The sequence below is a fragment of the Kwoniella shivajii genome, chromosome 1 (genome assembly GCF_035658355.1).
Source record: "Kwoniella shivajii chromosome 1, complete sequence".
Taxonomy (NCBI): Eukaryota; Fungi; Basidiomycota; class Tremellomycetes; order Tremellales; family Cryptococcaceae; genus Kwoniella; species Kwoniella shivajii.
The window spans coordinates 328,312-352,498 of NC_085908.1; the positions used below are offsets into that span (position 1 = coordinate 328,312).

At 43.8% G+C, this 24,187-nt stretch overlaps 9 protein-coding genes across 9 annotated transcripts; 5 read left to right on the top strand and 4 right to left on the bottom strand.

The window, feature by feature from the left end:
- Positions 1–232: 232 nt before the first annotated feature.
- Positions 233–698, top strand: IL334_000134 (uncharacterized protein; the record flags this gene model as incomplete). Its single annotated transcript, XM_062931920.1, has 3 exons — positions 233–297; positions 422–567; positions 634–698. 3 exons carry the CDS (start codon positions 233–235, stop codon positions 696–698), a joined length of 276 nt encoding a protein of 91 aa, XP_062787971.1.
- A 220-nt stretch (positions 699–918) lies between these two features.
- On the bottom strand, positions 919–2,710 carry IL334_000135 (uncharacterized protein; the record flags this gene model as incomplete). The annotated part of the gene is made up of 10 exons (XM_062931921.1): positions 919–951; positions 1,021–1,218; positions 1,276–1,360; positions 1,413–1,431; positions 1,485–1,740; positions 1,802–2,049; positions 2,114–2,156; positions 2,210–2,354; positions 2,429–2,529; positions 2,591–2,710. 10 exons carry the CDS (start codon positions 2,708–2,710, stop codon positions 919–921), a joined length of 1,248 nt encoding a protein of 415 aa, XP_062787972.1.
- A 428-nt stretch (positions 2,711–3,138) lies between these two features.
- IL334_000136 (uncharacterized protein) lies at positions 3,139–4,052 on the top strand (the record flags this gene model as incomplete). The annotated part of the gene is made up of 4 exons (XM_062931922.1): positions 3,139–3,504; positions 3,581–3,723; positions 3,806–3,876; positions 3,937–4,052. The coding sequence occupies 4 exons, from the start codon at positions 3,139–3,141 to the stop codon at positions 4,050–4,052; spliced, it is 696 nt and encodes a 231-aa protein (XP_062787973.1).
- Positions 4,053–4,686: 634 nt separating this feature from the next.
- Positions 4,687–7,637, bottom strand: IL334_000137 (uncharacterized protein; the record flags this gene model as incomplete). The annotated part of the gene is made up of 3 exons (XM_062931923.1): positions 4,687–5,715; positions 5,782–7,477; positions 7,531–7,637. The coding sequence occupies 3 exons, from the start codon at positions 7,635–7,637 to the stop codon at positions 4,687–4,689; spliced, it is 2,832 nt and encodes a 943-aa protein (XP_062787974.1).
- Positions 7,638–10,427: 2,790 nt separating this feature from the next.
- On the top strand, positions 10,428–12,305 carry IL334_000138 (uncharacterized protein; the record flags this gene model as incomplete). Its single annotated transcript, XM_062931924.1, has 3 exons — positions 10,428–11,702; positions 11,776–11,887; positions 11,956–12,305. The coding sequence occupies 3 exons, from the start codon at positions 10,428–10,430 to the stop codon at positions 12,303–12,305; spliced, it is 1,737 nt and encodes a 578-aa protein (XP_062787975.1).
- A 195-nt stretch (positions 12,306–12,500) lies between these two features.
- IL334_000139 (uncharacterized protein) lies at positions 12,501–13,750 on the bottom strand (the record flags this gene model as incomplete). The annotated part of the gene is made up of 6 exons (XM_062931925.1): positions 12,501–12,600; positions 12,666–12,775; positions 12,831–12,905; positions 12,985–13,090; positions 13,207–13,577; positions 13,649–13,750. The coding sequence occupies 6 exons, from the start codon at positions 13,748–13,750 to the stop codon at positions 12,501–12,503; spliced, it is 864 nt and encodes a 287-aa protein (XP_062787976.1).
- Positions 13,751–14,268: 518 nt separating this feature from the next.
- On the bottom strand, positions 14,269–15,961 carry IL334_000140 (uncharacterized protein; the record flags this gene model as incomplete). Its single annotated transcript, XM_062931926.1, has 6 exons — positions 14,269–14,326; positions 14,384–15,197; positions 15,266–15,347; positions 15,412–15,519; positions 15,596–15,775; positions 15,839–15,961. 6 exons carry the CDS (start codon positions 15,959–15,961, stop codon positions 14,269–14,271), a joined length of 1,365 nt encoding a protein of 454 aa, XP_062787977.1.
- A 497-nt stretch (positions 15,962–16,458) lies between these two features.
- On the top strand, positions 16,459–18,575 carry IL334_000141 (isocitrate dehydrogenase, NAD-dependent; the record flags this gene model as incomplete). Its single annotated transcript, XM_062931927.1, has 13 exons — positions 16,459–16,512; positions 16,591–16,668; positions 16,738–16,824; positions 16,886–17,015; positions 17,211–17,380; positions 17,447–17,501; positions 17,562–17,640; positions 17,715–17,817; positions 17,880–17,932; positions 18,003–18,081; positions 18,152–18,255; positions 18,320–18,371; positions 18,483–18,575. 13 exons carry the CDS (start codon positions 16,459–16,461, stop codon positions 18,573–18,575), a joined length of 1,137 nt encoding a protein of 378 aa, XP_062787978.1.
- A 3,631-nt stretch (positions 18,576–22,206) lies between these two features.
- IL334_000142 (uncharacterized protein) lies at positions 22,207–23,487 on the top strand (the record flags this gene model as incomplete). Its single annotated transcript, XM_062931928.1, has 2 exons — positions 22,207–23,332; positions 23,375–23,487. 2 exons carry the CDS (start codon positions 22,207–22,209, stop codon positions 23,485–23,487), a joined length of 1,239 nt encoding a protein of 412 aa, XP_062787979.1.
- Between the last annotated feature and the right edge of the window lie 700 nt (positions 23,488–24,187).

Here is a 24,187-nt window from a genome sequence, read left to right on the forward strand (position 1 = left end):
ATCAAGATCAAGATCATGAGATTTCAGATGCATCAATTGAGAAAGACGATCGAGAGAAAAGATATGCCTAATATCCATTGCTTACAGTTGCACATCAAATTATAGAAACAAAAACGTTATCCACCACATTTATACTAGCATAACGCAAGATCCAACAAACCACCCCCAGCTTAGAAACAGCACATCGAGATTTTCATCGAGCTCACTACTCAAATAAGAAGAAAACCCTAAAATGTCATCAGCAGCTTTATCAAATGCTAATACCTCACGAGTGGGAGCTGAAGAGCAAGACTGTCTGTGAGTCAGACTCATCCATCATCTACCAAATGTGCCAGCGATCCTTTTTCTTCACTTGTTTTTTAATTTCACCTACATACTCGTCCATTCTCACCGGCTAAATTTGATTGTTATTGGCACATAGATCATGTCGTCTGGTAGGAGCATCAGCATTTATCGGGTTGGGTGGATACGCAATTATGCAAGCTAGAAAACAAGGTGCTTTTGCAACAGTTAGACCTACTGGACGTCCATTGGTAGCTGGAAAAGTAACTGGTATTTTAGGTGTCGGTGAGTATATGGATGAATTTTGGTTATTTGGGAAGCAATACTGATCCCGATCTCTATGGTAAATAGTGTTCGTAGGATTGGGCATAGGGAGATTGTTCATGCCCGCTAGAAGAGCTCAATTGCCTCAATAATATTGTCTTAAACCAGTCTGTATAACTAATCATGCATCATCTTTCCACAACCAATTCGCTTCTGCCAAGCTCAAAGCAGACTGCCCGTATAGATGGGATCTCGAGGTTCGAATATTGTGCAACGATCGATATAATTCCCCAAATCCAGAATGGCTCCATAAAGATACAAAGATGCATCACCATATACGCTTTACTACAACACAGGATCACATTCATCAACCTATTGCTCGCTAACGAAAACAGCCGCCATACCCTGTTCACAAAGCGCTATCAGCTGGAGTCCCGAATAGTGGGGTATATGCTCGCAAACGGTCACACTTACCATTCCACTTCCAATACACATACTGGTAACGAAGACCTTCTTCTTCTCTCTCTTCGCCTCAGCAAATCCAGTTGCAATCTGCCTAGCACCGGTTGCTCCAAGAGGATGACCCATCGCGATAGCACCACCAACTGGGTTGACTTTCTCAAACGGAAGATTGAGGTGTTGGATTGACATGACTGCTTGAGAAGCGAATGCCTGAACATGCAAGGTCAGCTACAGCACCAGTATCCATCAATATGAGAAGCAGCTCACTTCGTTTATCTCGAAGAAATCGACATCGTCCTTAGTAATACCTGCTTTTTGAAGCGCCTTAGGGATGGCGAATGCAGGACCGATACTAGAGTACTAGTCAGCGACAATTTTGCACGGGTTTCTACAGAAAGACCTACCCCATGAGTTTGGGGGGGACTACGTGGAATCATGTCAGCTACGACGCCGCTACGAACAGTGAAGTAGCTCACCTCCAACCACAGCTGAAACTACGAATTTTCCCAGGATTGGCAAACCGAGTTTCTGAGCTACTGATCGTCGAGCGAGAAGGACTGCTGCAGCACCATCTGAGACTTGCGACGCGTTACCAGCATGTGTTGTACCTTCTTTTGAGAACGCCGGTTTGAGTTTGGCAAGACTTTCTTTCGTTACACCTGCTCGAACTCCATCATCTGCATCAACGATGATTTCTTTTTCCTCTTCAGTTTTTGGATCGGTCCATTTGACCTGTCGAAGTCATCAGCTATGTATCCAATATAAACTGAAGAACCTGGACAACATAGCTCACCTTGACTGGTACAATTTCGCTCTTGAACTTTCCTTGCTTTTGAGCATCGGCGGCTTTACCGAAACTGTTGGCTGCGAAGGTATCTTGTACATCTCGAGTGATGTTGTACTGCTTGGCAACGTTCTCGGAAGTGATACCCATAGGAATAAGACAATCGGCAGCCTCTGGGTTTGAAAGTACTTCGTCCGACATTCTTTCGGGAAGAACACCAGCTCCGTAATGTGCTGTCATATGTTCGACACCGGCACCTATCAAAAAAAAAAACCCTTATCAGCAAATGATGAGAATCCGGTAATGAGGACAACAGCTCACCGATACCGATATCGATTTCTCCTGATTTAATCTCATTGGCAATCTACAAAAGCATATTAGTCAAGTATAACAAGCCCACAGTGTTTGTCGACTCACTTGAGCTACAGCGGTCAAGCCGGATGAACACTGTCTGTTGACGGTATTGATGGGACAGGTGTATGGAATACCGGCGTAAAGTTGAGCCATTCTTGCTACATTGGCACCACCTCCGGGAGGAAGTACGTTCCCTACCGCAATATCCCTAAGGTCAGGTAATATAAGCTATATTCCGTACATGAATGAAATTCTAGCTTGAGCAATCTGGATCATACTCACTCGATTTTGGAGGGATCTACTTTACTTCTCTTCAGAGTCTCGATCAGTACTGCAGCAAGGAGATCTTCAGGTAAACAATCTTTGAATCCACCTTTCTTCGCCTGCATATCAACTGTCAGCTAGAGCGTCGCCGGGATACGCCGAATCCTCCAGCTTACATACCTTCGTTACAGCTGTTCTGCAAGCACTGACAACTACCACATCATCTGCAGAGTTGATAAGTAATCTCGCTCGTCCCAAAGAAGGGATGGCATTTGTGATTGATTGAATGGTAGAAGACATGATCGCTAGGTCCTTCGTCTTGCTTCTGAGATCTAGATTACAGTAGCCTGTATTGGATGGCTGTCAGGAGTATATTATTCTGCTGAATGACAAAGTGTCTGAATAAAGAAAGAAATACGGGTAAACATTTCATGAAAGAGTGAATCGTCTTTTATCTACGTGTTATTCATTGATGATGAACTTTTCCACTTGATCCGGTTATGAGATAGGTCATTCAATAACCGGGGGAGTTGATATGGGATGAATTAAAGGGCGGAAGTATTTATCGGTGTTTCAGTCGAATGTGGCACTTTTATTCTGTTTTTCTGTGATCGTCCATTCGGGATGGAGGTAATTCGGATGACTGATCAGAACCGATATCTTTCACAATTGATGTGATCTCTTTTTGGTACATCTATATTTCACAAGCCCCTTCAAAATCAAATAATATGGCCACCAAGATAGTCTGCAACCCATCTAGGATCCTGCCGATCTCAAGAGCGACGTTCGCTTCATCATCTCGACTTCCCTCTTACCCTATCGTCAGAACGACAACTTCTTGCTTACCTTCCTTTCAAAGTCCTCCTCGATCGCGCCACTCATCTTCGCCTTTTGTGTTCAAACGTTATGCTTCAGCTGCAACGGTTGCAACGCCCTCTCCATCGGCAGACTTACCGCCTGTATCACCTCGACCGAATGTCAAGGTCATACAGCCTTCATTGGAGGCTATCAAAGAAGAAGGCTACTTAGATGATGATGTAAAATTGCTACCTGTTGAAGAAGCTTATTTGGATATCACGCCTGATGCCCTACAGGTAAATATCAAGCACTTGTCGCCAACGACTATCCACCTCGAATGTAGCTAACGCTGATGTGATTTGCTCTTATTAGCAACTGGTCAATATAACATCTCGAGAACCACCTGATATAATAGCACAAGGTAAATTAGCTCTGAGAGTTGGAGTGGAAAGTGGTGGATGTCATGGATATCAGTATACTATGGCTTTGACTGAAGAGAGAGGAGTGGACGACTAGTGAGTTCAGATGTCAATATGATCGAAATTGCCAACCTCCTATCCTTCCATAAACCTTTACTGATCGACTGGTTGTTATTAGTGTACTGCAACCAGAAGGTGTACCAAGTATACCTGTAGTTGTCGATCTTGTTTCTCTCGGATTATTGAAAGGTCAGTTATACCGACAAGTAGTATACATGAGAAGATCGCTTACTAGCCAAGTTTTTTTAGGTGCAACAATACATTTCGCAACTGAATTAATAGGTTCCTCTTTTCGAATACAAGATAATCCTCAGGCTAAGCAGGGTGGGGCTTGCGGTTGTGGAGTCAGTTGGGAAGCGGCATAGTTGTTTTTATCGATAGCAGATCGTCTATCTTCGAGAGAAGGTAGTACAATGACTACAGTAAAATTGGTTTCAATCCATCAATGTGACTCGCCATAGACATTAGTCGTGAAATAGATGTTGTATCCTGTATATTTGTCATGTTACCGATGAGATTGGTATATCATGAGCCATTTTCGTCATTCGCTTGTGAAAGCGCTTTACAAATACCTGAAATAATCCTGACGTTATATGGGAGTATGAACCCAGAGTAGTCTCATCTGAATACTGTCAGCAATTGATGATGAAATCCTTTTTGACAGAACGTAATTCCAAGCTCGGTTTGGACTCATACTGACTTGGTTGTTCGCAATGTGTTTTTGTGACAAGCTATATAAAAGAGTGCATATGGTGAGATTCATTATAAAAACTCTTTGTATAAAATTATTAATCACGTTAAGTATAAATAAAGAAAAAGATATAGAGTCCATAATCCGATAAATTTAGGTGGTGTCAGAGGAATTGTCTTTCAATCCATGCTTTATAAGACTACATTATTTCATTCTTATCCAAAACCATTCTTCTCACTTTTTCAGATCTTCTTTGCAAAACAGTCCCAATCTCATTCCAGTTCAAACTACACACGTTCAGAAACACTTTATAATCTGAATTTAGCTGATCGTCTGTTTGGGTTTGCTGGTTTTGTGCCATAAGGGTGAGCGTTTGCGTTTAATCCCGTGGTGTAAACTGATAAGATCAAACCACCACCACAGTATTCTGTGGCACCGGTTTGAGCGTTGGTAGCTCTACAAGGGGTGTTACATTTAGCTTCGTTGGCTGCAAGGGTCATGTTAAGGTAATTTCCACAGTAACATTCTTGAGCGTATTCGGTACCGGCATAAGCGAATCCTTTAGATTGACAGTATGAAGTACAGACTTCGTTGTTCATGTTCGATCCAGCTGCGTAGGATCCATTCAAGTGTCGTCCACCGGAAGTGTCGTGGAAACATCCAGTGTAAGCCATGTAAGCTCCAGCAGATGCGGAAGCGGAAGGAGCGGCAGAAGCTGAAGTGGATGAAGCGACCAATGAAGAGGTTGATGATTTAGCAGCGGAAGAGGAGCTTGAGACAGCAGCTGAAGATGAGCTTGAGGCAGCGGCAGAGCTGGAGGAGGATTTGGCAGCGGAAGAAGAGCTTGAAACAGCAGCGGAAGAAGAGCTTGAAACAGCTGCTGACGAGCTTGAAGAAGCAGGAGCAGCAGATGAACTGGAGCTCTTGGCAGCTGACGATGAGCTGGAAGAAGCAACAACTGAGCTTGATGAAGAAGGAGCAGCAGATGAAGCGGAGCTCTTGGCAGCTGAAGATGAGCTGGAAGAAGCGACTGCTGAGCTTGATGAAGAAGGAGCAGCTGATGATGAGCTTGACGAAACAGCAGCGGAGCTGGATGAAGCGGCTACTGAGCTCGATGATGAAGGAGCCGTAGCGGAAGAGCTGGAAGAGCTCTTGGCAGCGGAGCTCGACGAAGAAGCTGCAGCAGAGCTTGAAGAAGAGGCGACAACAGCTGATGAAGTTGATGAAGCTGCAACGGAGGATGAAGAGCTTGATGACTTGGCAGCTGATGAAGCAGCTGCAGATGAAGATGATGAAGCAGCAGCTGATGAAGAGGATGAAGCGACCGAAGAGGAAGCCTGTTGAAAGAAGCAGGAAAATCAGCTGAGATCCTAAGTAAGACTTGCACACAAAATGGTACTCACAGACTTGCTAGCACTGGAGCTGGCAGAAGCAGATACTGAGGCAGAAGCAGAAGCAGAAGCAGAAGCAGAAGCGCTGGGAGCGACAACGGTAGCGTTCGAGTATGAGAAGGTAGTAAGTCTGTTACCACCACCACAAACTTGGAGCGAGTTACCGGAACATGCCATGGTACAACCATCGGTGGCTGGGTTGGCACCGGTGGTGAAAGCATTACCACAGTAACATTCGGAAGCGTATTCGATACCGGCGAAAGAGAAGCCTTTAGCTTGACAAGTGGTCATACATAGTTCTTGAGTCATTGAGCTGGTGGAGAAAGAGTATCCGGTCAAAGCTCGAGATTTAGACCCCTCTGTTACACATCCGTTTGTGGACCAGCCAGTAGGAAGTTTAGCGACAGGGTAAAGGGCAGGGTTGTTGAAAAGCTCGAGGGTTGATGAACCACCACATTTCTCATTGGTGTTGTTGGCGCAAGTCATACCACATTTAGATGAATTGAGGAGAGTAGTGTTGGAAGCCCCGTTTCGCATGGCAAAGTCACAGTAACATTCAGAACCGTATTCGATACCGGCAAGGGGGTAACCTCGGTCTTGACACCAAGATACACAACCGCCTCGAGTCATGTTGGTATTGGAGAAATGAGCACCGGCAAGAGCTCGACCACTGGTACCTTCGGCGATACAACCGACATCTGTGTATCCGGAAGGAATGACAGATTTGAAGTCGGTGTAGCCGATACCAGCATCAGTGTAGTTGTCGCCGTATGTAGGTTTGTCGACATCACCAATCCAAAGAGGGTTGTCACCAGGGATTGACTTGATGAAATGACCGAAACCAACATCTTCGTCGACTTGGTCGTTGAGAGGAGTACAAGCGTTGGCACTGTAAGAATCAAGGTAAGGAACGAAAGGAGGGCATTGGTCGAGTTCACCACCGACACCGTTGTTCTGGTTACATTGATTTAAAGCTTGTTGAAGAACGTTGGTACCGTTGTTGTAAGAAGGCCATCCGTTAACGAAATCACCGTGAAGACCGTAACCAGTAGTATCACCGTTAGACCAAACCCATGTTGGGTCGGAACCGTTATTGTAAGGGAATGCTTGTACGTTGTAGATGAACTCGTAGAAGAGGGAGACAAGTCGGACAGGGTGGGTGGAAGGGCATGAACCACCGTTTACACCTCCACTGGGCCAAGCCATGTGACTGATGTGATCATCAGAGTCGAGGTTGACACCATCCCAACATGATCTGAAGAACACTTGAGCTCTCATACCGTTAGGACAGTTGTGCTCGAAGAAAGAGTTTCTTTGGTCCCATGCAGGGTCGCCGGAGTGGTTTCCGTTGTAGTCGAGACAGACGTAACTGACAGCATTGGAGTCTGCATCATTGTTATAGGTTCTTCTGGTGGCGTCACCTGAAAGCATTCGGAGACCATCGGGGAAAGCTCGAACGGTGGTCTCACCAGGACTGTATCGAGGAAGGTAGTAGGTGTTGACGTAAGAAATGGGAACAGCTGAGTAAGTTGCATCCTTGGGGTTGTAGTAGTACAATTGAGGAGTCCAGTAATTGGATTTGTCAACGGAAACGCCCGCGGTGGTACAAGTGGATTGTTGGGTAGACTCGTATGTCATAGATTTGTCAAAGTTGTTACCTCCAACAATCGAGTGGACATGAGTACCAATGTCACCAGGGTTGACGATACTGTATGCGGTGAAATTAGTATCTGGATTTGACGGGAATCAGGCTGTACTCACGGGTCAAGTCGAGTGGTCTCGAGAATAGGGTGAGACAGAATAAAGTAGGCTTGGGCGGCAGGGAGCGCGGCCAAGACAGGCAAGATAGATAGTAATTGAGCGAACATCTTAGTTGATTATGTTATGTTGGATTGATATTAAGTTTGGTTTGGTGTTAGATACAGTAGATCTGTGTAGATGTATTTAGTATGTAAAGAATGTGAGGGTTTTTAAAAGATTGTGTAGTGGGTAGTCGAACAAAACAGAAGCTGAATTCTGTTGGAGGATGAAAGGTCGAAGAGAAAGTTTGTCGTTACAAGTGAATGTAAGAAAATGTGAGAAAGCCGAGCCGGTCGGTGTAAATAAGATATCAATCGTTGAGGAGAAGAAAGGGGGAAAAGTAGTTAGCTTGATCTGTTTATATACATAGGATGATTGAGGCCTTTTTGATCGATGGGGGGATTCGGGACTTACGTCGATCACCTCGTTTGTACAGAAAATGAAAAAGGGAATGCGATGCTTGAGACTGTTAAGGGATCGAAGAAGATCAAGAGGCGTCCGGCGTTAGTCAACTGTGATCTTCTTCTTCTTCTTCTCTCGAATCATTGAGTTTAAGTGTAGATGTGTTTCTTGGAGTCAATTCAAGTGAATCAGTTCCGAAACAAATAGTTACACACCCTCTACGGAATGCTATTGATGGTACCGATAGCCCCTGGAATGTTTTTTTTTCTAGCTATTGCTTCTAGACGCCTTGCAAAGCCTTACGTGACCCTGGCGGCTTTGCATGACGAAGGAGGCATCTTTCATCGGTGTTCAAGCAATTCTGCATCAACTTATTGCATAACCCCGACATCAGATTGTATCGCGTCTGGTAATCAGGCGTTTTTTCTCATACAAACCTTATTGTTTACATTAGGGTACAGAATTCTATTCTCTTCTCCCTGGCAGATAAAGGGTTCTTTCGAAATCAACAGCATGAACCAGCTAAGAAGGTTTTCTGGTAACGGCATAACAAAAGTAAGTTGACTACAGAAGAACGGCTCGGAAGACCCGTACGGAATGATCGACTCGGAATAACGTATTCTTCCTTAATTACCATAACCGGCGATGTTTTTATTTTCTCTTTTTCCAGATTTCAGATTTCAGATTCCATTTTAGGTACGCGGCAGTACCTTTTGCCGCATCCAAAGCCACATGCCTCCAATGACGGATGGCTGTAAGTCCTCTCGCATGCAACAGGAGTATAATCAGGAAAAGATTTTGCTGTTTCACCGATTTTAGCGCTTTCTGTAATGCAGTTAGACATTTTACGTGAGTCGATCAATCAGAGAAGGCCGAACTCATGGCATATTTGCGAGACAAGATCGACATTCAAGTTACTCCGATTCTCAATTAGGAAACTGAAGATATTTATTTAGATTTCTTTCTTTCATTATGCGATAACCCCAGAGACTGATTGAAGTTTTTCCAAGACATGTGTAAAATAGTGATGAGACTGTCTTTTCTCGACTTGATTGCACTAAAGGATTAAACGCCCATGATTGTGTTAGGTCATTTCATTTGCAGATCAGTTCCTGCAAATTAGTCCGTGCGCCAATGAGGCAAAGCAAAAAGCCTTGCTTAGTCAGATCTGGATTCAAAGTTTGAATGAGGATCAGCGTGACTCCCCTCCGCCCTATCTCAAAGGTTTTTTCCCACGACGATCTAAAATGACTCGGATGATCGGAGTAACTGTTATCTGGGTATAATCATCTGAATGAGATTGTACAACATCTGCATTGCAGCGCATGCTCTAGAGTACAGCTATTGTAAGGGAAGCGAACAAACAAGCCTACATTATGCTCGCTAGCCATTTTCAAGGAACGCATAATGGGGTACCTATAAAAAAAAAATCACACAGGTGGCACTATTCGTGGCTTTTAGTTCCCGCGACAATACAGTTTCTGTCCGGCCCGAGAGGAATGTTATCTCGCTTCCCAAATCTCTCTAAGAGAACTACGTTTTCATCGGAGATGCATAAGATTGGCGTTCTTGGTATCCTAATAATTCGGATCCTATTGAAACGGAATCAGAAATGAGTCGGAATATCTCGACTATCAAGATATGGTCTCGCATGTCATCATCCTCTTCGACGGAATGTAACGGGATCTGTCTTTTGAGGTTGGAGATTCGCCAATAGCAAGATGATATCATGGAAGTTAGGTACGGGCGAAGATAGGAATGGTGAACATGTTTCTTCGATCCCTCCCTTGAACCTTATCTAGCAGAGAGGCATATGTCCGTAGTCCAATGAGATTGTCAATGAAACAAAGAATTAGCGCAATTCGGTTGCACAACTTGTTCCGCTCACACACGGCTTGTTGGAGGAATTCCGCGATAAGCCTATCGCTCATACGTCTTGATTACATCTGCAGCGCAGGGGAATCGCTTGGTATATACGCGATACTTGGTGTGCCAAAGGAGGTGTCAGAGAACGGGTGGGATGGCATATCCCTTGAGACATACGTGACTTGTCTTGGCTGTTCAAAGGATGTCAAAATATGCTACTCAAAATATGAGATGAAACGATGTTTGAGGTTATTTAACTTATCTCAAACGGTGAATTGAACTTTACGGTTGATGCGGTCACACTTGAGCAACCTTTGCAAACCTGATCAGTATGCCCAGTCCATGAAAGTCTACCCTACGTGTCCGTCCTCAAAACCTCTATACGCCTAAAACCAAAATATAATATCTTTCCAACAAAATCAAAAAAGTGACAATAATCCCTCTCTAATAAAAAGCTGACCAGTCCTTAAAAGCAAGTTCAAGAGACTTGATTCGAACCAAAAAAAAAAGCGTACATGTGCATTGACTAAAAAGCATATCTCCACCGAGGAAACAACCAGATCACACAACTAGACCTACAATAATCAGAAATGATTCTTTCACTGATCGATCGGTTCGAGACTGTTATCATATCCCTAATCATCGTAATCGTAACGTTATCAGATCCGATTTATGGATATCGGGTTATACCTTCTTCTAGCGTGAATATTATCCCACGACAAGGTCCAGGCACTTCTGCCTTCTCATCGCCACTGACGAATACGCTTTCATCCATTTCGACAACATTCACATCAGATACACCATCTACGTCGGTGGTAAATTCTATTCCGACATCAATCAACTCAAAATCAGCCACTACCGACGCCACCAACACCACACCGTCATCATCACCTACTCCTGCGTTGACTCTCGCTATGTCTTTATCAACTTTTGCTCAAAATAACGATACCCATTCTGCATCAAGTGCAAACACCGAGGATCAGGCCACAACAGGTAATTGTACAGCACAAGGAGGAGGTTGTGTAATTTATACCGAGTCTTTATCCTCATGTGAAGATGACAATTGCGCTTGTGATCTATCTTATTCAGCTCAAGTTTGCGCTCAATGCTTGGCATCGCAAGAAGCGGTACAAGGATATAACTATTACTTATCCGCATGTGTAGGTTATGGATTAGTCAAGCCTACTGAAACGATTATCGCGCAATGTGAAGATGCGACTGATACTTCCGATATATTGACGGACATGACGACTAATCCAGTCTCTAGACCGACACCAACTGAGACACAATCTGGCGGTCAAGTGGTTGATGAAAACGGCAACGACAGTAGTGTAAACGCAATCGGAAATGCAAGCGGAGTAGAAGGTGATGCTAGCCACAATATAAGCAACGGAAGTGGAAATGAAAATGGAAGCGGAGGGAATCCAGATTCCATGGGGGTAGTTGCTATCAAGATCCCAGATGGAACAGGGGGAGAAAAAAATTATACGTCTCCGGAGGAGATCACCAGTCTGAACAATGGTTATGAGACCCCTTCAATGGCCAGTAACAGTCCTGAGGGTGCGATGTCTACTGTACTTACGACGGGCATGAACGGATCACCAACGTCCTTTGTGACCTCAGCTGGTCCGACTGGAAATCCTACTCCATCAGATGCAGACGATGTGTCTACTGCCAGCTTGGCTCTAGGAAGCTCAGCTGAAGAAACAGCTTCGACCGACGATACGACTACTTCAAATGGAGGTGTCGATATGAATAGCCAGCAATCAGGTACAAGTGCCCTTGATTCCGCCAAAAGTTTCTTTTCATCTTCAGTGGATCCTACTTGTCAGAGTAATTGTGATACTTGGCTTGAATCTGCCCAGGTGAGCCGTACATCGCTGACCGTTGCACGCGTCTGAGCAGCATATGGCTGACGCGGATATATTGATGTTCCAGAGCTGTACAGATGATACTTGTATCTGCAACTCTCAAGCTATGGATAGCGCGAAAGCTTGTTCGAGTTGTGTACTCTCAGCCAATAGTACCGATCAAATGAATGCCTACGCTTGTGAGCTAATTTTTTTCACGATCAGTATCGGAGCTCGTCACAGTAGTTGATGGATATCTTGTTCGTAGCGTTTGATCAAGGTTGCGTTGCGGCTTCCGCTGAAGCTACTGAAGCTACTTCTTCATCTCAATCCGACCTTGGAGGATCCGCTGCGGAAGTATCTGGGCAAACTGCTTTGGGTATGACTACTCCTATTGAGCCTAACTCATCGGGTACTTCAGACTCAACTGTGACAGGCAGTAAATCCAAAAGTACGGCGACGGGGAAGAAGCAAAATGCCGAAACAGGCATGGCAACCGCCACTGCCTATGAGGATGAAGAGAGTTCCGCTGTGAGATTGGGCAGAGGACACCTGGCAAAATATGGTGGAGTGGTAGTGACCATACTCATGGGACTGCTAGGGACGACATTGATATGATGAAGTGATCATCGATATGACAAATCCTCCCGGTCGTAGGTGAAGCGAAGAAGCGGTAAAAAGAAATGATTAAGAATGAGGGATAAGGAAAAAGACAGCTGTATACATCTCGTACATGTACTGTACCCCTTCTACCACATCGACGCATCAGGAAATTCTTCGACACTTTGAGTTTGTACTTGATCAAAAACTCACCTATTTACCATAACTATCTACTACGTTTTCTAACATCTCTCTAAACTCATCTGACATCTTTCCTTTCTTCAAATTATCATAATCATACATTACAATCGTACTAGTCCCAGCAAAATCAGTCATACCTCCGATGGATCTGATCATTCACTATATGAGTTGACTTACCTATCACAAGTTGCAGCGACTCTTTCATCCCTTAACGACCACACTATATGTTTGTGTCCGAAACATGCTCTTTCAGCATTGATAGAATGTATTTGATTCGTCACCAAGACCTAGATATCCAGCACTAAGCTTGTAATTTATCCAGTATTCGTTAGATCAACTTACCGTATCAGGATAATTGACTGGAGCTTTGTACTTGATTGAAACATCTTTTAATATGAATCCTGTACCTTCACCTTTCTGATACACATCAACCGAAGGGAGCGTCAGTAACACTAGGGTTCACGTAGCTCAGTGACTGGTATTGAATGGATCTCACTATCATCCTCTTTATATACCCTTCTGGCATATCACCTGCCCAGCTCTCAGCATATCTAAGACGAGCAGATTGAAACCATTCAAGAAACCTAACATTGTTGACATGACTAATGTGACGACATCGTCCGTCAGCTCTCTTATCCCTCGAGAACTGATATTTTGCTCCTCGGCTGAAAGGCACTGGGGTCTCGAGTAAGATCAGATTACAAGAAGGGCTCCTCACCGATAGGTATCACAGTCACCCCAAGCTACAGGCCAAGTCAAGATTCCAGCAGTATCATAACCTTGTTCCCTGAAATAATTCAAAGCTTTCGTTTTACTATCACTTGAATCATCCAGCCATGGTCTATCATGAGGTACGTTCCTCCCACCAGACGGAGAAGGCTCAGACCATTGTATGGACGGTCTGGTTTCTGGAACACCCAATCTTGACGAAGATGGTTTATTTAATCGTTGCCTCTCTCTTCCAGCTTTGAAACGTGAGAATAATCTGGGATCTTGTGAAGTAGAATGATCTTCTTCATGTTCAGGTCCTTTGCTTCCCGGTGGAATGTGGTAATGGGAATTTGGATCTTGAAATTTCGCTAATAAATCCTGTTCAATATCCTCTTTGTCAATCAGTATCTTGGTAAGGTAAAGAAGTGGAGGTTGAAGAAAAGACTCACACGAAGACGACCAGATTCGTCGTCCATTCTCCTAACAGTCGAGTGTATTAACCTTTGCTTGCCCGCCTGACCTAGAGGTCGTAGAAGAAGTACAGCTCTCATCGTGTACGGTGTGGTTACTTTGTTCTGGATGATATCGAAAGCCTGAAAGAAATCTTTCACCTCTGAGGTACTCTCTTCAATCCATTCAGCAGCTGAAAAAGCAACCTCTCAAGCAAAACGTCATTCCGGTTTTTGTGAACGTCGGTGATCGCCGTATCCAAGTGAGCGCATTTTTTCAGTCTTATGAAGCAGCAGTTGGTCACAGATGACAGATATTCATATGAATCGGAATTGCAGGAGTGGAGTGGCCGGTGACAATTCTAACACTGTAGCCACATGTGAATGAACAGAGTAAAACTAGAATATCATGCATACACAAAGTAACAGTATCAAGAACGTTACGAAGATTTTAACCTGATGACCGGAAAGTAATATAGAACAATAGAATTTGCCTACAATCCATGACTGGCCTTTTGTTGTTGGGTATCCTTTTTTAAATTGATCGTGCAGAAATATGATTAATGAATAGAGGCAAGTTTGGGTGGAGAAGAGCGGGAAGACAAGGAGAGAAAAGGAGTTTAATCGAAGGTAACCTTTGAACCCTCGGCCTTGACGATACCACCAGTTCGGGCACCACTGAAAAGGGGATGTTTATCAGCTGTATACTCTGCAGTTCTGACAGAAGACACTCACCCTCGGGGAGGACCACCTCGTCCTCGACCACCACCTCGTCCACCTCGGTCGTTGAAGCCACCTCGTCCACCACCTCGTCCTCCTCGGTCACCACCAAATCCACCTCGTCCACCACCTCGACCTCCTCCTCGTCCTCCTCGATCACCACCTCGGCCGCCACCGAAACCACCTCGTCCACCGTCATCTCTCTTAGGGGGAGCGTAATCAACTCGGATAGGTCGGCCAGCAATGGATTGACCGTTTAAGGCGTTGAGAGCGGCAGTAGCTTGGTCAACTTCGCCGAATTGAACGTAACCGAAACCTTTGGGAGCACCAGTCTCTCGGTCGGTGACCAATCGAACGCTTTGAACATCACCGTGTTCACCGAAAGCCTCGTAGATTTGGTCTTCAGTGATGGAGAAGGATAATGATCCGATGAAAAGGGTTTCAGCAGGGGGAGATTGTTTGTCACCGAAAGCTTGAGCTCGTTTCTCGGAAGCTTGTGCGGGGTTTCGTTGAGTAGCATAGTTGACTCGGATAGCTCGACCATCAACTTCGTGACCGTTCTTGTCGATAGCTTTAGCGGAACTTTCAAGGTCGGTGAACTCGACGTAACCGAAACCTCTTGATCGTTGTGAGTCTCGGTCGAAGACAACTCGGGCAGAGACAACTTCACCACAGTCCTCAAACTCTGATTTGAGCCAGTCGTTGTCAACGTTCCAAGAGAGTTGACCAACAAAAACGTTTGTTGAGGCCTCCTCGTCATCTTCGGCTCGAGCTTTCTTAGCAGGAGCGGGGGCAGCAGCCTCCTCTTCGTCAGCAGCCTTTCGCTTGCCTAGATGAACATATGCAGGTCAGCAAGGGAGGTGTGACTAGTGTCCATACAGGATGAGGTGAACTTACCGTTAGTCTTGGGCTCCTCCTTGACCTCTTCCTCGTCCTCAGATTCAGAGTCACTGTCGTCGGAAGAGTCTTCGTCGGATGACTAAAGGTAAACGAGTGATTAGCTCGCGGTAATGGCTGACTGTAGTAGCTTTAGAAAGACTCACCTCGTCTTTCTTAGCTTCTACTTTCTCCTCAGCCTTGGCAGCGGGCTTGGCCTCCTCTTCGGACTCGGAATCAGAGTCGTCGGATGAGTCTTCGTCAGATGACTCCTCCTGAAAAAGGCGGAACGAATCAAAGGTCAATTACTCGCTCCTCCCGGAAATACACCATGTCGATCGTGATACTTACAGCGGCGGCAGCAGCAGCAGCAGGGGCAGGGGCAGCAGGCTTGGCCTCTTCCTCATCGTCAGAAGAATCCTCATCGGAGGACTCCTCCTCAGATTCAGATTCAGAGCTAGAGCTCTCGGAAGGAGGTGGAGGGGGAGTAGGGGTCTTGGCTTTCTTTGACTTCTTTGACTTTTTCTCCTCCTGTCAATATACGAATCAACCTCCGTTCCGGTCCACTAAAGAAGTTTACGAGGGATTACTTACCTTGACGGGGGCGGGGGCGGAAGCTACCTTCTCACCGTCCTTTTTGGACTTTTTCAATGCCTTTTTATCAGCATTGTCTTTGGCAGCGACAGCTGGGGGAGCAGATTTTGATGCTTTGGCCATTTTGATGTTTTTTTATGTTTTTTTCCTTTAAGAGAAGAGGTAGAAAGTGAAAGAAGGGGTGGGGGATAAGTTAAGAGAATGATGGATGAGAAAAGTTGGGATCGGAAATTCTTTGTATGATTTTTTACCAAAATCTTATCACCGGTGCACACCGAAATAGTGAAAAATTAAATTTAAACAGGGGAAAAAACAGAGCGAAGATATAGGCGCGTGCTTAATGACATCAGCATTCTCCCTCTGTCTGCCTAATTTTGCCACCGCGGGCGTGGGCCTAATCTTCCCAAGAAATACCTCTTCTCACGGCGATATCGGCCGACTAATACCATCATAACAGTTCCACGTGTACGACCCTGACGTATCATTTCTTTCTGTGTTCGAGAAACAAGAGATGGAGCATACATGGAATATCTCCACCACATCTACCATTCCAAGAAAAAAAAAACACAAAATACATCTATATTCAACCTCCTTCTCGTCCACCCATAAAAGCAGTCACAATGTTCTCACGATCAGCATCTCGAAGCGTAGTCTCATCTTTACGGTCCTTCCAGGTCAGTCGGCTTTTATGGAGGGAAATTTCCTGTTAAATTGCGGAAAAAGCTGAAACGTCATGATGTCGTTCCCCGTAGGCCCCTGTCAGATATTACAACTCTGCTTTCCAATCTTCCACACCTACCGATGTTTTCGCCGGTAAGAAAGGCTCAGATGTGAGTCCTCCTGACAACGGGTGTCGGAAAGAAGTATGTGTCAAGCTGACGGTTCATGTACGGGATTAGGGAAACTACACTGTTACTTTGATTCCCGGTGATGGTATTGGTCCTGAGATTGCTGAAAGTGTCAAGGAAATCTTTGCTGCTGCCAAGGTGAGTAAAAGGAGCCCCTGTGTCGAGACCACGGGGCTGACCCACGAAAACGTTCCGTTAGGCTCCTATCAAGTGGGAGGAAGTAGACGTTACCCCTATTCTCAAGGATGGTAAGACTGTCATTCCCGACAAAGCCATCATAAGTATCAAAAAGAACACTGTTGCTCTCAAAGGTCCTCTTGCTACTCCTAGTAAGTGCTTGGCTTGAACTCAACTTTCCCTCGATCAGGTTGTCAGCCCCTCAAATTCATCAATCCTTCACTCTCCTATCTCCTCTGCTCTTTCTTTTCTTCCGTTTACATACTCTTCTAATCGCTTTGTGTTTCTTGCTTTTCTTGCTCATATTTCATTTTCTCAACTGTATCTTTGCTGACAGTTGTATACAGTTGGAAAAGGTCACGTTTCCCTCAATCTTACTCTCCGACGAACCTTCTCCCTCTTCGCCAACGTCCGACCATGCGTTTCCATTCAAGGTTACAAGACCGCCTACGACAATGTCAACACTGTTTTGATTCGAGAAAACACTGAGGGAGAGTATTCCGGTATCGAGCACGAGGTGGGTTTATTGTCCGAATTCACTGGGCCAGGTTTGTACGACAGGCTAATAAAGAAATACCTGTAGATCGTTGACGGTGTAGTACAAAGTATCAAGCTTATCACCCGAGAAGCATCTGAACGTGAGCCACGACATTGTTTGCCGTCCCAGATTCGAAACAAAACAGCTGATTTTGCTTAAGGTGTCGCACGATATGCTTTCCACTATGCATCTGAGAATGGCCGAAACAAGGTCACCGCTGTCCACAAAGCAAACATTATGTGCGTATATCCATATCACATATCCATCTATTCAGGGATAGGGGAAAGCTAATCAGTCGAACTCATTTTATTAGGAAAATGTCTGACGGAATGTTCTTGACTGCTTGTCGAGCCGTTGCCAAGGATTACCCCAATATTGCCTATGACGAGGACTTGCTCGATCGAGTCTGTTTGAGAGTGCGTAAATCACAGGACCTCTATTTGCTGGTTTCTAGCTCATTTGTGATTCGTCACTATAGATTGCCACCGACCCTACTCCCTACGCTGATCGAGTGATGGTCATGCCAAACTTGTGAGTCTTAGATCGCAACCGATACACTCATCCCCTTAAGATGCAAGTTACTGAACCTTGTGTACATTAGATACGGTGATATCTTATCTGATTTGTCTGCTGGTTTGATTGGTGGTCTTGGTCTTACTCCTTCCGGTAACATTGGTAAAGTGAGTGCTTAGATTTTCGCTTTCGTGAGCTCATTCTTGGGGATCTCAGCTTACAAGTATGATCACATAGGATGCTTCCATCTTCGAGGCTGTACACGGTTCCGCTCCTGATATCGAGGGTAAAGGTCTTGCTAACCCTACCGCCCTTCTTCTCTCCTCTTTGATGATGCTTCGGTAGGTTTCTCGGCAACCATGAACCCAACTTCGCTGCGTGACAGCTGACATGCTTTTTTGCTAGACACATGGGTCTCTACGAGCTTGCTGATAAGATTGAGAAGGCTGCTCTTTCTGTGAGTTTATGACTCTCTTCATCTCTCGCTCCTCATTTGTACCTGTACTCAATTTTCTGCTCGCATATTTCGTTCATCATCCGCCGAATCATGCTGACGACGTATTTGTAGACTATCGCCGAAGGTAAAGCTATCACCCGAGATCTTGGAGGGAAATCAGGTACTCGAGAATACACCGATGCCATTCTCGCTAAACTCAAGTAAATACCTCATTTGTATCTCGGATAAAGATGTCAATGTATTGTCACAAAACGCAATGAAACTTATCGAAGCATTAAGTATACTCAGTGAAGTCTATTGATCAGCCGAGATCTCCGTATACATCTCATCGATCTTGTGCTGCTGTAGGAGGATTTGCGCAGTTCCGATGGGTGTGAACTGATCTTTCTCCTTGAGAACAAGCGAATCGAGAAACCAGGATGCTCATTCATCTAAGAAAAATCTAAGAAGGAATAGTAGACTACTTACGATCTGGACTTGCATCTGTCTCTATTCACTGACTATCGCACAACTCTCAAGATCGTATGTACGGGCAACGAGACTTCAAGACTCCGATGGAAGTGATGTGTGATATGTTATACTCGTATTTGATTTATGAAGTAGAGCTTAATTGTAGGATGTTTCCCAAAGGGTCGAAAGAATCCGGTTCATCCGGTTCTGGCACGATTGATTCAGTAATATACATTCAACTTGTGATGGATCATACTTATCATCTATAAGAACTGTATATTCATGAGACTAAAGTAGTTCAAGCCTTTCATCTCATGGTGGAAATCATTCCTGTAGACATCATGTTCATTTCAAGTATTCACACCCTTGGTTAGATCTAATTCAATTCAAAATTGTTTCCTTTGTTTGTCTGTCTCGAGAAATGGAAATCGTACCTCAATAAAGTCCACTTTTTGGATCGATGTAGTATCCTAGACACCAGATTGTGCAAGCTACAACCAAAACGGTCATTATTACCCCAATTCTTCACTCGACTCAATTGAAGGCTTGTCATCATTGTTTTCATCGTCATTGCTATTTCCCCTCTTCGCTCGCTCGCTCATCTGGTTTGAAACTTTGATAATGATGAAATCTAAGATTCCAACTAAATTGCACCATAAAGAGGTTCTTTTAGCATAATTTAGAACAAGGCGTAACGTTGTCATTGAAATTGACAAACAAACAAATAATGACGTCGTATGTTTCTGGATATATCTTAATCAACACCAACAGAATCGACAGAGGTCGGGTCATCAAATGAATCACTCATATATCATGAATATACATGGGGATATGGTCATAAGAGATAGAAAGATGGATCTGAATAGTTGCTGTTCACTCAGTATCAATCTCTTTCGGCCGTCTTGGTACAATTCATCTCATTCTTCTGTTGATCTTATAATCATCGAACTTACCTCAGACGTCCCCACCTCGCCTCTGTATACACAATACATTACACTCTTTGCAATTCAACGTAATATTCCTTTTACATCAAACTAGCCGATTTCGAGATACAGTCGAGGCCTCTTTGTAACTGCCCTTCTTCGTAGTAGAGAACTCGGTAATCAGGTAGAAGCCACTCCGTCTACGCCTCACTTCAAATCATCACGCAAAAGAACGGACATCGATTGTTCACGTATCTTGATTTTGGCAATTTCGGTATTCTAGACCAGCCATTACTCCCCTCTTCCATCGCCTTAGTCTGATAAGCCACAATCATCGTGACATCGACAAGAGATAATAGGTCTTCAACATTACTCAAGAACGCGTCTGCACCAACGGCATACTCGACATTTAAGTTTATTATCTCTCTTCAAATCACATGTGCATACTGCGATAACGCCTTTCGATTCGTTTCCGGTCCTATCTTTATCGAGGTCGAGCAAAGAAGACAGAATCTGCCAAGCACCTGCTGAGTCGGTAAAGACGTTAACAAAGGTTTCGTAAAGACTCATTAAAGCCTCTGTCCGTTTAATCGCTTCGAAGAGGTAGGTGAATCGTACGGCACACGGAGACCAGGCAAGACCAAAGCTTACACAGCACATTGTATCTCTAGTTTCTAGCCAAGGTGACTCCCTCGTCGAGTGATACAAAAGATACGTTTCTCGATCGTTGTTCTTTTTCGGGGGATTAACAAATCTCAGTTGGTATGCAAGAAACGCGTAAAAAAAGACATTCATTCTTTTTGAAAAAGAAAACCCATTGAATTGGAACGGTGGCGTACCTGAAAATACCTTTTTAGGAAAGTCAAGAGTAGTCAAGTAACGAGAATTCTAACGAGAATTCAAGAGGGAAGAATTAAGCATACAAAGTATTTGGGTATCGATAGAACGAGAAGGTGAGTTTCGCGCGTCAGAGAGAGTCTGTCGCTTTTCGTGAAGATTCAGTGAGATACGTAGGTGGAGAGAAGTTCATGTTAATGTTCTCGTTTGGTAATCCTCTTTCTAGGTTTTGTGCCTTTCTAAGGATCATTATCCAAGAAATCATTTATTGAAAGAAAGAGTCCCTTATATCGTATTGTCCGTCTCCAAATATAACTCGTAGATATCCCGACATTGGACGCGTCCCACTTTTGTCTTTGCTGTAAGCGTAAGCTGAAAATTCACTTATACCCCCTCCGCTTTTTTCTGTCATCCATCTTCATTCTGTGTTCTTTTCCTCAACATCAACAAACGTGTCTTGTATGGTCTAAAAGGGGACTTATTCATCTTGGTAAGTGAATCTTTCACGAAGACCTCATTTCCTATTTTCTTCATGTTCTTTCGTCCCCCTTTTTCATTTACTCTCTGCGCAAAGAAGGGGGCCAGTGATAGACATGAAACGCGAATTAAGAAAGACAAAAGCGCGACTTATTTTTTCATTTAAACTTCATTCACCCTTATATTCATATCGATCATCGTCCATAAAACGTCATAAGGAACTTAAACATGTTATACCCTTTCTCTTTCTCTCCTGTGCATCCAATGCACTAAAAGAAATGTTTATTTTTCTTTCCTTTTTCTCTCATTGTCAACAAACTACGCTAAACATTAGTCATTCGTCCCAATCCCCCCCCGCTCTTCTCTGACTTCCCAATTCAAATGTAAAAAGCGACCAAGCTGATTTGATCTGATTTGACTGCATTGCCGTTTCTTGCTGTTTCAGAGACGTTACATCTCACACTCCTTTAAAACCACATTACTTTCCTTTTGGACATTTACATATACGGGGTACTCCTTCACTACCTTAAAGGAAAAAAAGCAAAGACTAGGATCCCAAAGATCGTCCTCGAATTACCATCCTTTATAATTGTTACATCATCGAAAGATCTACCGGTCACCGATATCAAACCTCATATAATATCAACTGCGCACAACTTGTTCCCCTCATTCGTTCTCCCGCGTAAGTGACAACAAGCAAATTGTTACACGCCCAGACCGCCAAGTCTCGTTAATATCGTCTGCCTGAGAAACACGACACGACACGACAAGACAAGATAACGATCAAAGTCATCGTTACATCTTGGGTTGGGATTGGAATTCTCCGTCATCACTTTATAATAACATATAACGAACACAGCATCTTCAAATTCTGAAACGGATCCGATAATACTCGAAAAGTGGGGGATACAGACGACAAGAAACACAAACAAAGACACACACGTCAATAACACGACTTTTACAATACTCGTGTGTGCCGTCAATCTCAACCCAGATATTTGATCTTGTCAGGACCATTTTATATTGGTATCAACAAGATATAAAAGCAATCCTTCCCCTTATAAATAATCAATCAATCTTATTGTTCTCATTTATAGAGCCCACAAATCTAATCACGGTACCTTGGGATTATTACTGGCTCATAAACCATGTCGTATTTCTCGGATGCTTCTTCGACATCTTCGGCACCGCCTTTGACACCTTCACCATATCAATCCGGTCACTTGGCACCCAACCCTTATTCCTCACCGACACCATACGATCCGATCTCACCACCCAATTCAATACGTCAGTACTCCTCAGAGCTCGTTCGAAAGATGTCAGTAGGTCTGACAGCCGCCATGAGAGATCTGAAAGATGACCGAGGTGGTCCAGAAAGGGCATTTGACGTCGAATATGGCTATGATGAAGATCCTATAGAAAGACATGTTAGATTGTTCTTAACACCTAGAAAAGTGTTTGATAAATCAAAAGCTGTACCTGAATTAGGATTGAAACCATTACAACGCAACAACATAGAATCATCCTCGGTACCACCTCCTCCGAAACAGCATTATCCATCTATGATGAATGCCGAACGGACTATACCTTCTACTGCACCCCGTCTAGTGAACCACGATGATAGAGGAATGTCGGACCCCTCAAGTAGAGATAAAGGAGAATATGGAAGCATACAAGATGAATCAGCGAAATTTCGACCTGGTTTGATCCATTTCCATCGATCAAACTCTTCATCTTTGGATCCTCCTAGACCTTCATATTCAAGAATGGATTCAACCATGTCAACAGGCTCAACAGTCAGTATGATGAGCGAAGCCTCTTTCGAAGCTGTCAAAGCGGAAGACATAGTAAGTATGTATGGAGGCGGAATGGATAAGAAAGAGGATCCTTTCGAATACGATTTTGATCAGATAGATGAGAGGATAAAGGAAAATGATAGGGAAGAAGAGGATGGATTGGAAATTGGATTAGGAAGATCATCGATAATGTCAACAGAAACCTCAAACACTATTAGACCATCTCACCTAAATCAATATGGTTATTATCAAATGTCGTCTGAACCAATAACGACAAATCAATATTCACATCAGCATTCACAATCACACTCCCAATCACAACAACACTCGCATCAGCACACACAATCGCATTCTCATTCACACTCACATTACCAAGCACAAGCGCAATCACAAACACAGCAACGAGCGCCAACACTGCCTTCGCGTCCCTCTTTCTTCCGAAAAAAGTCAAGAGTGCATCCATACGAATCTCCTTCAGGTTTATCCCCCTTACTTGCCAACAACGAATCGAACAATGTAGCGGGTGAAACGGAAGAACCTCCTTGGTTAGCTGGAAGGACAGTCAGTGAACAGATGGTGGCTCAAGCTGGATTGAGATGTCAACGTCAACGAGTTGGAGCGAATAGAAGATAGACATAAGAATACACGAAAATGATGATAAACATACACGACTCTTAACGATTTTTACCTACAATGACTACCATGATTTTCTTCATACCCATTTTTGATTGGGATCTCAATCTGCCTCCTCCATCTGACCATCACACGCACACCCACTTATTATCTAAACCAGCACGTTCCGGAATCATCTCTAGAAGTACTCTGATATTGTTTATAGTCTTTCGTATCCAATCTATATATATTCTTTTCTTGAAAATCTTGTTCTTTTTGGTTCTCTTCTTGCCTGTCAACCCCTTTTCACCATGTATAGATAGCTGTGCTAGTATATGTAGGGACAAATAAATACACGAATGTTGACATTTTTAGTTAATTAAGACCTTATATATAAATGTTAAATAATAGATTGGGCATGTATACAAACATGAGTTCTTTCGATCTCCCATGAGGTATTTTGGGAATGTCCATCATCGTTTCAGCCTGCGAAACAATCAAAAATGCAAAGGGAAGCTGCAGAAGTTTCATCGTATAATTGGTTTCATTATCATATAAATTGTGGTATGTAAAAGATCAATTCTTGATTTTTCGATGAAAAATCCACCATCATGAATCGGGAACAACGATGAATGAAACCTATGTATACAAGAGGAAGTAAATCTAAATCAATACGACAATCAAATATATACAAAAGAATTTGGTTAAAAGTAGTAAAAAC